Source organism: Castor canadensis, chromosome 10 (assembly GCF_047511655.1).
Source record: "Castor canadensis chromosome 10, mCasCan1.hap1v2, whole genome shotgun sequence".
NCBI classification, from domain to species: domain Eukaryota; kingdom Metazoa; phylum Chordata; class Mammalia; order Rodentia; family Castoridae; genus Castor; species Castor canadensis.
Genome location: NC_133395.1, coordinates 101,511,858 through 101,529,033, shown reverse-complemented (window position 1 = coordinate 101,529,033; position 17,176 = coordinate 101,511,858). Strand labels below are relative to the sequence as shown.

At 38.9% G+C, this 17,176-nt stretch overlaps 1 protein-coding gene across 1 annotated transcript in view; it reads left to right on the top strand.

The window, feature by feature from the left end:
- Nucleotides 1–5,013: 5,013 nt before the first annotated feature.
- Rarb (retinoic acid receptor beta) overlaps nt 5,014–17,176 on the top strand; it is a 385,376-nt gene continuing 373,213 nt past the window's right edge. The window contains exon 1 of the mRNA XM_074043790.1: nt 5,014–5,445. Within this exon, the coding sequence (XP_073899891.1) occupies nt 5,268–5,445 (178 nt within the window). The 5' untranslated portion in view covers nt 5,014–5,267. The remainder of the gene's footprint in view (nt 5,446–17,176) is intronic.

Below are 17,176 nucleotides of genomic sequence, written 5' to 3'. Positions count from 1 at the left end.
CAGAAGCAATGAGAAACCCCTACTTGAAATCCCACACATGAGACTAGGCAGCCAGCCAGTCAGCCAGCCCGGGAGCAAGCAGAATGCCTTTTAGTTGTAGAAGTCATTTATCATATGACCAGGTGACAAAATTGCCCACCAGAGAGTTGGAAAATAAGTATTCATAGATTAAAAATAAGCAAATCAAATTACATAAATCAAATTATGTAAATACCAAGGTTAATGCCAGGAAAACCAAAATATTACACACACACAAAAAAAAAGATCTGTGACTGTGGTACACTATGTGACTCCATTGTAACAACACTCATCTAGTTACAGTAACATAAACTCATTGTAAATGCCTTTCATTTTTAAATGTGGTGAGTTTATGTTTAGTGTAAGACTTTTGTATGGGGGCCATAAGCTAAGAGCAGATCATGTTCACAGTGGATAATAAAGAAACTTTTGCATGATTTATGAAAAAGTTTATTATCTTGAAATACAGATATAAATGACAGGGGGAAAAAGTCCAAATAAAATAGTCTCAATAGTGACTTCTAGGGAGAGGTTTGCAGGGTGAAGAAAGTACAGAGCCTTCTCAAGCAGGGGTCAGCACACCATGGCCTATGATGGCACTCAGCCTCCTGCTTCCTCTAGACATTGACCTTTATGGAGCACGGCCACGCCCACTCTCTTGTGGCTGCTTTTCTGTTGTAAGTAGTTGTCCCACAGCAGAGTTGAGCTGCTATGACAGACTGAGACTATGGCACTTTGCCAGCCTCTTGCTTGGAACAGTAGTTCTCAAATCAAGACTGCCTCTGATCCTTCTGTGAAGCTTGTTGGAACCCAGTTTGTGGGGCTCATTCCAGAGGATATGATTTGCTGGGTATTTACCCACTTTGAGAGCTGCTGGTCTAAAGGAATCATTTAGTTTTAAAAAGTCATGTGTAAGTATTGTTCATAAACTAAATTCCAAATGCTGAGAAGTCTGAAGCTAGAAGTATCCACACAACTTTGGGCTAAAATTACACACAAAAAAAGCTCTGGTGAATTAAATGCAACAAATTACTATAGTATCATTAAAAATGACTTTTTAATGCAGCAAAAACATTAATTAAACTGGAAAAAACCTACTGTTTTGTTAGTAAGAAGATATCAGAGATACAGACCTAAATGTTGATTGCCAAGCCTCTGCCACAAATGAGCACTTAGCATCCCATGGCTAGTGGACAGACTTTGTACCCCTGTCTGGCATCTTAGTTATGAAAGGTAGATTACCACAGAGCAGTATCAACCATACACATAGCTGTATAAAAATCTTTTTAATTTTATCTTCCACAAGATAATTGTAATGTTGTAAGTTACTTTTAACTTTTCTAGAAGTCATTATGTTCTTGCAAAGCATTTGCTTTCTGGACACCACAGTTGAGAAACCTGATTTAAATCCTATTCCTTGGCCACCTGCCCCCTTTACATGTGATGAAACTGATACCAGAAAAACTTTTGTGGGTGGTAGATCCAAGACCTCCACCCTCCACAACATTCCCTTCCACCAGGCTGTGTTTGCTTTGCCTCTGGTAGCAAAGGAAAGAAGCCCACGTGAGCCCAGACTCAAGTCAGGCCTGAAGGAACGAGAGTCCCACTAACACTAGTGATCATCTTTGTTTCTAAAAGTCTGAAACAAAGGAAATTGTCTGCTCCTGGCAATCACCTCCATCAGTAACATGTGTGAGCACAGACACAGGGACGGCTCAGGCAATTTCCCACCAACGTAACAGAATTTTCCCAGTATATTGATTTTTTTCTTTTGCCTATTATCAGTATAAGTAGTTTTTGTTGTTTTAATTTTATTTTTTTAAGATCCCAGAGATGACACCAGACCTTTCAAGCAGGCTGTAGATGCTGACCGTCTGCGGTGTTTGAAAGCAAAGAAAGCTGAAGGATTGTGAGGGTGGAAAGGTCCCTGGTTGGTTAAAAAAAAAACCAAACAAACAAACAGCTTCAAAAATCTGAGAATTGTGCCCTGCGGGGGTGGGTTTGGTAAACTGTCAGCTCCTCCAGTTAATGAGGCAGTTTGTCAAATGGAGATGAAAGGACCGTTTATAACAATGCTGGGCTTTGTGTGGGATTTAAAAATCAAATTGAGTGGAAATGCAGCAAATACTAAATGGCGTTGTTTATTTTCTAATTAATTTGCAACAAAAGACAAAATAAAAGTATTAAAGATGTTGAATGGGGTGTGCTTTTTAGAAGAAAAAGCACCAAACTCATTTACCTCTGTGATAAAATGGATGCACAATCCATTAACTTTCTTTCCATTAGGGAGACAGGTGGGGTGTGAAAGGGTGGAACAAACCAACTGAGAATGTGTACTTCTTTGTGGGTGCAGAGTTCTGGGGAGGCAGGGACCACTGGTCTCCCTGTGGACAATGTTAGTTTTTAATATCAATAGTAACAGGCCTTTGGATGAATATCGTCTAAGTTAAGACAGAAGCTACTGTTCAACCAGGATCACGCAGGCACTGGAAATCCAGGCACGGCTGGGGAGCGATGGAGAGCAGAGGTTGTGGAGTCATCCAGGTCCAAATCCAAATTCTGGCTTAGCTACAGATTGACTCTGACATTGACTGGAATTTGTTTGAGCTCACTGAGAGTTAGTTTTCTTGTCTGGAAAACAAGCATGACTAGAGCTGCCTTGTAAGAATGCCCTAAGAGCTAGAGGTTAGAGTTTGTAAGTACAATTGAAACCAGAGTTTTGGAACAAAGGCCCAAACTCTTAGACTTCCACGTGTCAGGTCTGGCCACTATCTCTCTATGCCAAGTAAAGAGACATGGCGAAGGATAGAGAAAGGAGATTTATCACATGGCCCAGACACAGCATGGGAACAGGGAAAGTAAACATTCAGCCCATCTTCAGCCATCTTCAGGTACAGACATGAGCGTTACCTTTAAGTAGACTAAGAATTAGGGCCAGGGGACAAAAAGTATGCATAGTTTAACAGTCACAGTCACAGGTATGTTCCAGTGGTCCAGTGGGGCTGTTGTTGGTCATTATCTCAGTCCTTGTTCTTCGAGGGTTCTGGAGAAGTTATTATCACTGTCATCACTTGAGGGGAGCAATCTGGTTCCCAAGACATGATTATTCCTGCTCCAGGGTGCAGCCTCATCATTGTAGGTAATTTTTCCTCATTTGGAGGGATGGTCTGTCCTGCAAGGTTCTGCTGTTCCTTAGGGGTAGTTTCAGTCCCTTGTCATAAGGTTGTTACGAAGCATTCCTGTCCTTCCTTGATTCCAAGGTGACTGAAGGAGAGAATGGCTCAGAGCCAAGGACAGCAAATACAAAATGGAGACAGAGATGTCAAGCTTTTCTCCTGCCTTCAGTTGATTCATGGGCCCAAGTAAGGAGTCAGTGCTTTTCATCAAAAGTAGTTTAAGAACCTCTTATGTAATGCCTGACACATGGTAAATACTAAATGGAACTTGTTATTGACTGGAACATTTTAAGGAGATCATATCCAAGCTGGCACACCACACAAAGCAAGGGATTGAGAAGCCTGAATGTGTGTTCTCCCTTCACAGATCCCATCTTTTCTTCTTTGCTTGCCTCACCTCAGTGTTAGTGCTAATATTTTTTCCTGGGACCTTCTATGATGTGGTCTCCTTCCTGCCTCAGCCCCAAGGCCTCCTGTTTATCCAGCAAGCTTGTTCTCTGAAGCACACTATTTACCCAGGCAACACTTTTACCTAGTAGTTGCTATGTATCGGGTACTATTCTGTTTTCAAGTGTTCTCATTTAATCCTCACCCTAACCCTCGAAAGTAAATTCTGTAAATATCCCCATCTTTCAGGTAAAAGACAGAGGTGAGGTCATTTCCCAATGTGCAAAATCATGATTTGAAGGATCATGCTCTTAGCCTCAGCTCTATGCTGGCCTTAAGTCCTGCTCTTATTTAGTGCCACAACAGTTTGCCATTCAGTAGGTTCCAGAGTTGGGGAGCACTTACAAGGCCAAGGTGAGCATATGACGCCCACAGCCAGATCACCCTGTAATCTAGTTAAGTCTTCCATATCCACTCTCAAGGAATCCCAAGGTTGCGTGCTTTGTGGGGATGGGCAGTTTAGATTTCTTTAAGTAGGTCACCTCAATCAGGAGTTGTTAAGACTAGAAACTCCGAATGCAGGAACCTCATTAGCGCTCTTGTACATCGTGTATCTTTGGTGTCTACATTAGCACCTGGCACATGATTCTAAGTTTAGATTTGATTGATGGATGGGTGATTGAACAGACAATGAATGATGGATCATCTGATTGGATGAATGGATGGATGGTGTTCTTAAAAGTGTGTATATTGACAATAAGAAAGTGATCTAAATACTTCACTGTCTCTCTTAGCTTTCATTAGATTATAATGTACTCTCCCCCTATAATTCTGTTTATCTTGTTGTTATGTCATTCCAAATGGCTCCAGTAAAATCCAAACTTGTTGTATGTATAATATATGTACAGTTTCAGAGACATAGGTTAGTCGAGCATTAAACAATCAATTTCCCTAAAGAACAAGAAAGACATTTCAATCATTCAGCAAATATTTACTGAGAGTCCATCCTCTTTCAGGTACTCTTATAGGAGCTTGAAGCATCTCTGTTAACAAAATAAACATTCTGCCCTCCTGGTGAGTGCATGCTAATGGAGGGACAGAAAAACAAATAGTCCCACATGGGATGTGTCAAGTTGTTGAAGAACCATGGGGAGAAATACTGTAGGGTGAGTGGCACTGTAGCAATGGTTACAGGAGTGTGTGGGGAGGTGTAGCTTTATACAGGATGATCAATTACTTTGAAATTAGAACGTGAGAATTTGAGAAAATCAAAACTGCAAAATAGTAAGTATAGAGGAATTGGAAGACCTGAATTAATATTAAAGGGGTTTTTTTTGGCATAATTACTTAATGAGAGAAATATTTAGATTTGTGTTATATGCAAATATGTATTTCTTGTTGTTACAGGATTAACAGCTCTGGAATTTGAAGGTGCGAGTACCTCCCTAGCCTTCAGCTAAGAAGGGAAACAAAAGAGACATCCTTCCTGTCATCTACCTAGCAAAATGAGACTTGGAGAAACCACGCTGGGAGGAAGCCAGGTCACCAGTTGAACTGTCCTGCCTTTGGCCCAGAACGCAGCTCAGCCCTAACTCCTGTCCTGCGTCTACCTCTCTCACTTTGGCTTAAGACCTGGAGTGATGTGTTCCTGCCCCAGAGTACCTTTCCTTCTGTGAGGCCTGAAACATGACCACCAGTAGCCACTCATGCCCTGTTCCACCAGTGAATGGACACATGACTCACTACCCAGCCACCCCCTACCCGTTACTCTTCCCACCAGTCATCAGTGGACTTTCTCTGCCTTCCCTCCATGGTCTCCACGGCCACCCTCCTCCTAGTGGCTGCAGCACTCCATCACCTGCAAGTAAGTACTCCAGGAATGTGCTCTTTGCTGATGGGCATAATGGGCCTGAGAAAACAGAATGGTTGGTATAAGGGCAAGCTTGCATTTTCTTTGGTGTTAGTTTTTCTTTGTCTAGAATTCTACCTGTAGTTCTATGGGAAAAAATATGATTTGTACTTCTTTTGAGAACTTTCTGTTGAATTCACTTGGCCATTTTTTGATTGGATTATTTGTTCTTTGGTGTTTAATTTTTTGAGTTCTTTATATATTCTAGGTATTAAACCCATGTCAGATGAATTTCTCCCATTCTCTAGGCTGTCTTTTCTCTCTGGTAATCATTTCCTTTGCTGTACAAAAAAGCTTTTTAATTTGATGCAATTCCATTTGTCAATTTTTGCTCTTATTTCCTGACCAATTGGAGTCCTATCCATACATTCATTGCCTAAGCTTATATCTTGAAATGTTTTTCCTATGTTTTCTTGTAGTAACATCAAGGTTTTAGGCCTTATGTACAGATCTTTAATCCATTTCAAATTAATTTTTGAATAGGGTGAGAAATAGGAGTTTAGCTTCAGTGTTGTACATGTAGATATCCAGTTTTTCCAGTACCATTTACTGAAGAGGCTGTCTTTTCTCCAGTGTATATTTTTAGTGGTGCCTTTGTCAAAAATCAGATAGCTGAGCTGGGCACTGGTGGCTCTTGCCTATGATCCCAGCTGCTCGGGAGGCAGAAATAAGGAGGATTGTGGTTTGAAGCCAGCCCAGACAAATAGTTCATGAGACCCTACCTTGAAAAACCCTTCACAAAAATAGTGCTGGTGGAGTGGCTGAAGGTGAAGGCCTCAAGTTCAAGCCCCAGTATTAGAAAACAAAAAAAAAATCAGATGGCTATAGATGTGTGGGCTATTTCTGGGTTTTCTATTCTATTGCTCTCTATGACTACTTTTGTGCCAGTGCCATGCTGTTTTTGTTACTATGGCTCTGTAGTATAGTTTGAAATCAGGTATTGTGATACCTCTAGCATTGCTCTTTTTGTTCAAGATTTTGTCAGCTTTTGGGGTTTTTTAATGCTTACATATGATTGTGTGTGTGTGTGTGTGTGTGTGTGTGTGTGTGTGTGTGGTACTGGGGTTTGAACTCAGGGCCTTACACTTGCTAGGCAGTTACTCTACCACTTGAGCCACTCCCCTGGTGCTTTCCCTGTGAAATTTAAGATCAGTGTTGTTTTTACTGTGAAGAATGTCATTTGGGATTTTGATAGGTATTGCACTAGATCTGTAGGTTGCGTTCAGTAATACAGCCATTTTCACAATGTTAATTCTGCCAATCCATGAACTTGGAAGGTCTTTCCATCTTCCACTGTCTTCTACAATTTCTTTCTTCAGTGTTTTACAGTTTTCATTGGAGAAGTCTTTCACCTCCATGGTTATGTTTTTTCCCTAGGTTTTTTTGTTTCTTTATTTTGAGGCTATTTTGAGTGGGATCATTTTCCTGTTCATTATGGTGAAAAGCTACTGTGGAAAAGCTACCGATTTGTTCTTTTGTATTCTGCTACTTGCAGAAAGTGTTTATCAGATCTAAGAAATTTTTGGTGGAGTATTTAGAGTCTTTTAAATATAGAAGATAAACATGATTGACAAACACTTTGCCAAAGAGAGAGAGAAAGAGACCTGAGTTGAAACAATTAGAGATTGAAAAGGGGATGTTACAATAGATACCAATGAAATCCAGAAGATCATTAGGGGATATTTTGAAATTTTATATTCTAATAATTTGAAAAATGTAGAACGATAAATTAGACATATAGGACCTACTGAATTTGGACCAAGAGGATTATAAAGATATAAGCAACCTAAACAGGTCTGTAATGAACATGAGATTGGAGCACTAATAAAGAATCTTCAAACAAAGAAAACTCAGGACCAGATACTGCTGAATTCTATCAGACTTTTTTTTTAATTGGGAGGTGCACAATATTGGGGTTTGAACTCAGGGCCTTATACTTGCTGGATGGGGACTCTACCACTTGAGCCATGCCCTCAGCCCTTTTTGTTTTAGTTATTTTTCAGCTAGGGTCTTGTGTTTTTGCCAGGGTCAGCCTCAGACCATGATCCTCCTATCTGCTGCCTCCCACATAGTTGGGACCACAGAGTGCATCACCACACCTGGCTTACTGATTGAGATGAAGTCCTGCTAACTTTTGTCCAGGCTGGCATTGAACTGTGATCCTCCTAATCAAAATCTCTGGAGTAACTGGTATTGCAGGAATGAACCACTGTACTGGGTTTCTACCAGACTTAATTTTTTAAAGATTAATTTTATTGTTGTGTTGGGTATAGGTACATTGTGCCATTTACAAAAGTTCTTATAGTACATCAAATATATCATACTTGAATTCATCCCCTCCACCATTCTCCTTTATCCTCCCCACCAGACTTAAAAGAGCTAACACCAATGCTCCTTAAACTATTCTATAAAATAGAAAGGGAAGGAAAACTATTGAACTGATTCTATGAAACCAGTATTACCTGATACCAAAACTGAATAAGAATATAAGAATTATAGAAAATTATAGGCCAGTTTCCTTGATGAATACAGACACCATAATCCTCAATAAAATACTTGCAAACAACAGATTTAATAGATCATACATGATGATCAAGTTGGTTTAATTCCAGAGATGCAAAGATGGGTCACCATACAGTAACCAATAAACTTAACTCAGCACATACATAGACTAAAGGACAAAAATCACATGATCACCTCAACAGATGCAGAAAAAGTCTTTGACAAAAGTCAACACCCCTACATGGTAAAATCTCTGAAGAAGCTAGGAATGAAGGGATCCCACTCAACATGATAAAGGCTACATATGAGAAACCTACAGTCAACACTGCTAAATGGGGAAAAACTGAAATCATTTCCTCTAAAATCAGTAACAAAACAGGGTGTCCATTCTCTCTACTCTTATTCAATATAGTGCTTGAATTAGGCAGAGCCATAGGCAAGAGAAAGGAATAAAATGCATATAAATAGGAAAGGAAGAAATCACATTATTCTCATGGCTGGCCAGCATCTCTGAACTCTTGAACAGGCTGTCAGTATACAAATCATGTGCTTGCAGATATCTTTATGTCTAAGATTCCTACAGAGCAAGTACTTGGCAAGCTATAGCCTATAGGCCAAACCCAGGCCTCCATCTGTTTTTATAAATAAAGTTTTATTGAAATGTGACCATTCTCATTTGTTTACACTTCATGTAGAACTGCTTTTGTGCTACAATAAGATTTTATAGTCCATACATTCCAAGATATTTATTGCTTCCCTTTATAGAAGATTTCTGACCCCTGCTCTGGAGATAAGAGCACAAGATAGGAGTTAAACCACCCCAAATTGAATTCAGATTCCATAGCTGGTAATGTTAGCTCTTCTACTTCTCCAAGTCTGAGTCTCAGAGGTTCATCCTCTACCCCAAACAAATTAGGTTATGTTAACATCTAAGTTCCTTTCACCTCTAAAAACAAGACAATTTTTTTTTCATTTCAAAATTACTAACAATGCACAGAATGCTGTCACTAGGTTGAACCATAACAACTGACATTTTTCTAGATCAAAATTGATCAAATATAAGCATTTGCATATAATTCAACTTGGGAAGGGGAGGGTTTGAAGTTCAAGAAGAACAGAGGGTTAAGTAACTGATGGTAGTTCTTTTAGAAGACCTTATAGGAGTGTTGGTGATTGACAGAAAGGTAGTTAGAGAAGAAGCAGAAAAAAGAGCAGGTTCAGAAGGTTCAGGCTGGACATTTCAAAGCTGTCTTCCTTCATACCCTGACTAATACCTTGTTTTATTATTTGTTGCTGTAGGCAAAATTAATGAAAGCTGCTCAGATGAAATTCGTTAAAGGACGTCACTGTTAAGATGTAATGTGTCGGTTCACCCTCAGAGAGTGAATTGTCTTTATCAACTCCATGTCTTAGACAGATCCCATAAGGGTAAAATCTTCAAAGTTACTTTTGGCTAAAAATAAATGTAAAGTTTGCTCCTTGTTGTGAAGTAAGTTAGGGAAGTATCCAAGTGTCATAAATTCTCAATAAATAGCAGCACACACACTTTGGGTAGAAAAGGTATATGGAATAAAAAGGGTACAGACATGTTCAGCAATTACTCCATAAAGAGATCCATGCCACTGAACTATGAGACTTGCCCATCCAGAGAGAATAAATTCTCCTGCCCCTGAACGAGGTTCTTTCAGCTGTGAAGACTCAAGAACTTCCTACCTAAAAGCCAGCGAGAACAATTTCCATAGCAGCTACCAGTTTTATACCTGCTCCTTCCTCTGCCTATATACACTTGAACTTCTGCCTACAGTACAATGTCTCCATTCTCACACATAAAGATGTCCTTGCCAGATGTGGTGGTACACACCCGTAATCCAACCAGCACTGGGGAGGCAGAGGCAGGAGAATTTCAAGTAGTTTTATAGTGAGACCCTATCTCAGATTTTTTTTAAAAAATGTCCTTGACTCTACATATAGTTTATGAGTATTTGACCTCTCTGTATCTAGGTTCTATAAACTAGAAAATATTTTAACTGATAGGCAATCTCTCATAATTGTCTTATTTAAATCTTTTAAGGATGAAAATAGGACATAAGTTAGATAGGAACTTATAGTGTACAGGGGTGAAACCAAACCATCTCCAAGATCTTGTCAACAGCAGGTGATGATTCTGTACAACTTAGATTTTTTTTCCTGGTCCTGATGCCACTTACAGGCAGGCAGCTCACCTGTCCTTGATTTGTGTCAGTGGTGAACCTGGTTCTTCTGCAACATGGAGTCCTCAGCTATTGGTGTGACCACATAGGATTTAGAGGGAAAGATAGGAGCACTTTTCAGAAAGTTTATTCTCTAGAATTTTCTACACTAAAGAAAATGTTAAACAGGTCCTGGTGGTTCATGCCTGAAATCCTAGCTACTTGGGAGGCTAAGGTCAGGAGAATTGTGGTTCAAGGCCAGCTGGTGGGTGTGAGGGTTGCAGAGTTCATAAAACCCCTGTCTCAACCAACAGCTGAATGTTGTGGCATGTACCTGTCATCCCAGCTGCATGGGAGATCCTGAGGACCCCAATTCTAGGCCAGCCCAGGCAAAAAAGTTTATGAGACTCCATCTCAACAGCAAAAAACTGAGCACAGTGGTTCATGCCTGTCATCCCAGCTATGTTGGGAAGCATAAAGTAGGAGCATCACAGTCTGGGCAAAAAGCAAGACCCTAACTCCAAATTATGCAGAGCAAAAAAGAGCTAGAAGTGTGGCTCAAGCCATAGAGCACCTCCCTCACAAGTGCAAAGCCCTGAGTTCAAATCCCAATAACACCAAAAGAAAAAGAAGAAAAGAAAGGTACTTGCAGAAAAGAAGTGAATTTGAGAATATCTTCCGTGTGTTCATGCCTTATTTTTGGGTTTGGGTTTAATTCTTAAAGCATGTAGTCTCTGTAAGCTTAAATCATGGGAATCATGATAAAAGATGGAGTTAAAATATATAAAAATAAAAACTACCATGCACTGAGCACCTCCTGGATCAATCACAGAGCATTTAATCTATGTCATTCTTAATATTTTTAATAGTCTCCTGACATCGCTGCCAGGCCATTAACAGAATGGCTGTTTTACTGATAAAGACTATGAGGCTTAAAGAGAGTAAAGAGCTTATATAGCCAGTTAATGTTGGAGTCAAATTCCAAATCCAGATCTTGGGACTCTAAAGTGCATGATGCCTTTCCCCAGTGTATTAGCAAGGCCAACTTACCCCACTGATGAGCCACAGATCCACTGTGGGCATCTCTATCCCATGATGCTTCAGGGGGCCCTTGGAAAGGATGGACATTTAAGGGACTTTGAACCTCTTTAGTTTCACCAACTACTGTGGAAGCAGCTATCATTTTTCATCAAAATGGGGAGCTGAGGGGACCCCCATGACAAGGGCACCATTGCGATGCTTTTGATAAGCTTGACTTCCAGTGGGAGGGAGGCAAGCCTGCAATACTGTGCCAGGGAACACTCAAAATTTTATGTTCCAATGCTCTCTGTGAAAGTTGGACAACTGTCTGTCTGTCTCTCTTTATGTTCCTTTCATGGCTGCTTGTTCTGTTTTATTGCTGCACATGTGCTTTTTTATAGGTTGTTGCAAGCTGGAAAATATTATTAAGTAGTTTGGCTTCAGAGCCTTGCTCAAAATGATCTCAGTTTAACTCTAGCATCTTAAAATGAGAGTTCTTTTTCCTTTGCTTCTTTAATGACCAGAAAGTACTCTCCTATAAAAATTACAAAATAGTGTATTCACTTAAAAATCCCAACTTCCTGAAGAATCTCGCAATTACCAATGACCAGACATAAAACAAGTCTTATTTCTAGTTTTCATCTTAAATTAATAGAGCCTTGTCTGTAGCAGGGTGTGCAGCCAGGTGTAGACTGGATTTCTCATCCAACATATTAAGTTGTGCGTTCTGTTTTAAATATATAAAACCAACTCACTAGTTCCTAATATCTGTTGCCCTTTACTTTTTAGTTTGTCTTCTTTCTGCTGAGTTATATCTGCCCTTAAACTTACACAGTAACTCCAATGGACAGGAATCATACCCGATTTTAAGATGTCTGGGTCTTAATGTACTAGCTCTTTTTCATGGATGTCAAGTACACTAGTATGGCCCATATTCATGTGCCCTTCACATTTTTATGACAAAAATAAGGTAAAAGGTAGTAAAAGAAACTTGTTAGGAATTTTAAAACTCAGTTATAAGTAATGCCCACTACATAAGGTTTCAACTATTGATTTGTGGTAGTCAAATGCCTTACCTGAATTTTTGAAAAACACAGTTCACACTTTTGACTTGATGGAATTATTTTAGTAGCATTGACTAGACCTGGAGCCTCTTGTGTATCATGTAGGAGCATGTTCTTTAAAGGTGGACAGCTATTGGTTACTTCAGAGCCTCTGTTTCCCCCAAATATAGGAGTCTTTTTGTGTCTCTCATTGTCTCTGTTGTTTCCCCAGACTCTACATGACTCTACATGACTATAACAAGCATAGTTCTAGTGAGTTGCTGGGTTATTCTTGTTTGTTGAGCTTTTCCCCAAACAGATAAAAAAATGTATGAACATGAATTAAAAACCAAAGTATAATTTTCATTTCATCAAATTAACTACAATTCCCAAAGAAGAATTCCAACTGTAGACTTGTGGTCTTGAATAGGAGTTATTTAATCCATGGAGCTGACAATAAAAACAAGAATGGATTTTCTTCCAAGTTACTCTTATCAATGATATACTTTTTTTTTTTTTTTACTATGGAGAGAATGTTCGGAAGAATGTATGCAAAGAAAGACCAAGAATGGAGAAATGTGAGAGATGGTTTAGAGTTCGTATGACAATCCCTTCAGATAAAAATACTCTAATTGTATTTGTTAGATAGTTAAATTAGATAGAGATGTTTAAAAAGAGTATTGCACCTGGGAAAAATTCGAATCACATAAAAGCTCAGCTTTGGCAGGAACACCTGAGACTTCCCAGGTGTTCCAAAGTTCTGCCTTGATTACTCCATCAATCTTCAGTGCCTACAGATTTTGGATGGGCTGTATTCAGCTGGTCTTGCATGGGAGCACTTTACCTTCATATAGGTAGCTGGGTGTGAAGACAGGTGCCATCTCCAGGATGCCTCAGGCAGTCTCACCAAAATGCTGTGACTTATGCTCCTCCTCCAAGCAATGCAGCTCCCTGTATCTTTGCTTCTCCCTCTAAGTTTGGCTCCCTCTGATATTTGGATGATTCTTTGTAGTTTAAAGTGCATTGTATGACACAGCAGGATGAGTATAATTAACAGTATATATCTCAACATAGTTAAAGAGAGGATTTTAAATGTTTTCACTGTAGAGAAATGATACAAGTTTTAGGCGATGGATTTACTAATTACATTATTGATCATTACCCAATATATACATGAATCAAAACATCATCTTGTATCTATAAATATGTACAAATCCTATGTATCAGTCAAAAATGAAAGTAAATAAATATAAAATAAAGGGGAAAGAGGTAGGAAAGAGAGAGAGAGAGAGAGAGAGAGAGAGAGAGAGACAGAGAGAAATGAATCTAATTTGCCCAGTTATTTGAGCTCCAAGCCAAAGACCTGCAGCTACCAGACCAATCAATAGACAGGTAACACATTGATTCTCTTGCTTTTTTTTTTTTTTTCACTTTGACAGGAACAGGATAATAAGTATTTAAAATAGCTACCATTTATTTAGTGTGTGATACACATTACCTTTATCTGCCAATTGGAAAGAAGAAATAGAAGAAACTCAGATCCAGGTAACCATGTTTCCTAAGGTTGCTCAAACAAAAATGCAGGAATGTGTTTGAACCTCATATTCTTGTTCTAAACAAGGCCAGTATTGTGTTCACACTACTCACTAAATATTTGTGGAATGACTGAATGCATGGTTCTTGCAGGTGGGGAAATTTGGGGAAATTGCAGATATGCCTTTGCACTATAGGCAATCATTGAGTAGGGGCCAGGAGGCTGGGTGTCTTGAATGAGGACAGTAGTCACAAATAATAAGGAATTGCTTCACATCCTCTTGATTTTCCAATATCCCACCAGACATTCATATTAAGACCTGCTCCCCCCCACACAAAGAAATTATGGTGAACTAAACCTAAACTGTAACTCCAGATGCAAAACATTAGGTTCTGATTGCATTATCCTCTTAATTATTTAGAACTATAGTTGCTGTGGGAGATGAGAGTAGGACACTCTTTGTTCTGTTTGGAACTTTTCTAAGAGTTTTTCATGATTTCAGAAAACCATTTCACTACTGGCGGCATGTTCTTAATATTTAACTCACCTGTGTCACACATTTCTATCAATCTGCATTTGTAGTTAAAATATTCAAGGTCATTCTGCATGTAGGGGCAAGTATCTTACTACTTCTTTATGTCTGAACATTTACACATTGAACTAACTGTTATAAATTACTCTTTTCATTCAGTCTTGATATTGCAGTCAGGGCATTATATTAATTTCTTTGAAATTATCTGTATAGATAACCTGTATTAGATATGACTTTTATTTTGGAATAGTACAAGTGTTATGAACAATGTTACTAAAAGAAGCATTGAATCCAAATGTTGAGGATCACTGGAATGAATGAGAGAATCACTGAAAAATAACTAACAGCATCAAACTGCCCAGAAAATAAATGCTATAGCTAGGAGAGGAAAGGACAGGAAAAGGCTTGTGAAATCAAATCCAGTGATTATGCCAGGCAGGCATGGGGCAGTGGGCATGGTAGTGGGTTAAGCCACATGCACAACCCATGTGCAAAGAAAGCAAATGTTTCCTATGTTGGATGCCAAATGGGATTAGGAAAGAACCATCAGCCCTTTCTTCCAGCTCTTGATATGTAGCCAGCGACCCCACAGTGTGCAGAAGAGAATCAAAGGTATTGTTCTTCATGAATTCACTCTTCCAATATTTAATGCATATGTGGTAGGTGTTGCATTAGGCATCTCTGTGAGGATTTTGTCAGTTAATCTGTCAGAGTGATTAGTCCTCACTTGTTTGTCATGTCACATGTACCTCCAATGACACAGTGTTTTAAAATTTGCCAGGAACAATTATGGAACTGTTATGGATTGAGTTGTGTCTTCCAAAGGATGTTGAAGTCTTAACTGCTAGTTCCTGTGAATGTAACCTGATTTGGAAATAGGGTCTTAGCAGATAACCAAGAGCTCATTAGGTGGGCTCTAATCATTAGGCTTTGTTCCTGAGGAAAGAGGCCATCTCGACACAGATAGAGACACAGGGAAGCACCACGTGAAGACTGGTGTTAGGTGGCACAAGTCAAAGAATGCCAAAGATTACTGGCAACCACAGAAGCTAGCAGTGAGGGAGGGAACACATCCTCCCCACAGCCCACAGAAGGAAACAACTCTGCCAACATCTTGCTTTGGAACTTGTAGCTTCCAGAAATTTTCCTTGTATTTTAAGATAACAGCTCTAGGAAATTAATATGGTAACCATAACTTCTTGCCACTGAGAAAGGAAAAAACTGGTTTTACCTTTTCTCCCTTGAAATGTTTCTATTCTTTTATTTCCTCATAATTTTGTCTTCACAATGACTTTCCAATTTTATGTAGCTCCTTTGACTTGAGCTAGTAATAATTGAGGAATTCTACATAGCCAATAGAGCTGATCTCTCTTGATTCTGGCAGCTATAAGGCCGTGGTTATGACACAATGTCCACAATTGTTTTAAAAATAATGAATTTCTCTCTATTCCTCTAGCTTTCCTTTTTTCTTATCAGATGGCAAACTCCCATCCCCTTTCTCGACCTAACATATTCACCCTTGGTGTTAAAACCTTTGCCTCTGCAGGACCCATCACTGTCATATTGGACTGTGGGAGATTCTCTAGAATCATTCACATGACACATTCACATCCACATTCTAGTTGCTGAAGGCAGGGATCTTTTCACTCTAACTACTAGTTCTTTATCACGTAGAACATCACTTTATTAGCTTATGTGATAGTCTCTCTTCAGGATTTCTGAGCTGAAAATTTAGTTGACTTTATCTAAAGTCTATAGTTCTTGAAGCCCTCTGTTTTGTGAACAGTCAAGCTTTAATGACTCACCTGTCTGTCCCATGGCATCGCTTCTTTCTTTACACTTAGATACAATTTTAGTATGTAGTTAGTTCTATATACTGTTCATGTCTTGGTCTTTACATCTGCCCCAAATAGTTGTCCACATCTGACCTTTTTAGTTCCTTACAGCCAAAAACCTGTTAAAGTTTTTTTGAGGAGTCTTAACATTTCAGTACATATAAAGTTCACTTGCAAATTCTGAGCCTTACTAATCCTTCGCTGGTTAACTTTACACTCGCCACTGACTCTTTTTTTGTTTCACCTTTTGTTCTTTGGGGTTTTGTGTGTGTGTGTGTGATACTTCCATATATGCATATAATGTGCTTTGATCAAATTCATCCATTCTTTTACACTTTCTCCTACTTTCCTCCATCCCCTTTTAAACAATTTTAACAGATTTCATTATTGTATTTTCATACATGTGCATGAACTTCTATCATATTCATCCTCTCCTTTTACCTTCCCCTATCCCACTGGTTCTCACCCCAGAACAGTCCCCGTTTTATACACCTATTATTCTTTTCTTTAAGTCTAAATTCCACATATGAGAGACAAAAAAATGATACTTGCCTTTCTGAGTCTGGCTTATTTTGCTTAGCAATTTCCAGTTCCATCCATTTTTCTGCAAGTGACATAATTTCATTCTTCTTTATGGTTGAATCGTATCCCATTGTGTGTGTGTGTGTGTATCACATTTTATCTGATCATCTGTTGATGGACAACCTAGGCTGATTTCATAGTTTAGCTATTGACTCAAAGTCTTTTTATGTAAGAAAATGAATCACATTTAATACTATGAAAATCTGCATATATACTTCCTTTTTTTTCAATTTAGTGCCTAAATTTTTAAGAAGCCAATGTGGCATTCATTAGAAATTACCATTTTCTACAGAGACTGTATGTATATTAATTTAGTACTAAGATACTTTTCTAAATTTTCATAAATGTTTAGACAAACTGTCTAACAAAATTAATTTTAAGGACTTTGAGAACAATGACAGCAGGTTTCTGTGCCCTGTGGTCACTGTTGATAATAGTTAACTGTCTAG